This window comes from Penaeus monodon, chromosome 25 (assembly GCF_015228065.2).
Source record: "Penaeus monodon isolate SGIC_2016 chromosome 25, NSTDA_Pmon_1, whole genome shotgun sequence".
Taxonomy (NCBI): Eukaryota; Metazoa; Arthropoda; class Malacostraca; order Decapoda; family Penaeidae; genus Penaeus; species Penaeus monodon.
The window spans coordinates 17,766,203-17,766,750 of NC_051410.1; the positions used below are offsets into that span (position 1 = coordinate 17,766,203).

Below are 548 nucleotides of genomic sequence, written 5' to 3' on the forward strand. Positions count from 1 at the left end.
TTATTCCGAAATATTTTTGGATACTCAGAATCCTCATACATTTTGGACTTTCACTTTTACTTTCTAGTGTCCTCAGGCACGAAGATTTTTTTCTACATTTGAGGGCCTTCTCACTCGTTTCTTGCCGCGTTTTTTGCGACGACAGATTTCCTTGTCTCTTTTTTAATTGTCAGAGAGATATAAAACTTCTCTTAATGGCAAAAACTTGAACGTATTATAAGACCTTGTCTATAAAAATCCAGACACCTTTATGAAAACTTTTTTTATATCTGTCCCTGGGAAGTTTAGTAATCGTCAAAATCCTTTCCTCCCGAAATTGCATCCTCTCCTGACACAGATCAAGGTGGTTGCCGACCTCCCAGGCGTCGGCCAGAACCTGCAGGACCACACGTGTCTCTACGGCCTAACCTGGAATGTGGATGTGCGGACGCCCAACGTGGCTTTCGAGGCGGTCAACCCCGGGGTCATCAGGCAGTACGCGAGCGAGAGGAAAGGTTGGTGTCGGCGGGAGGGTCCTGGGGGCGAGTGGAGGTCACGGACAACTTCTT

General features: G+C 46.5%; 1 protein-coding gene across 1 annotated transcript in view; it reads left to right on the top strand.

Annotated features, from left to right (window-relative positions):
* The window catches only part of LOC119589334 (glucose dehydrogenase [FAD, quinone]-like), a gene marked incomplete at both ends in the record, with an annotated part of 61,710 nt that overhangs the window by 14,350 nt on the left and 46,812 nt on the right, over nt 1-548 (top strand). Inside the window, 1 exon segment of the mRNA XM_037937954.1 lies at nt 338-494. Within this exon segment, the coding sequence (XP_037793882.1) occupies nt 338-494 (157 nt within the window).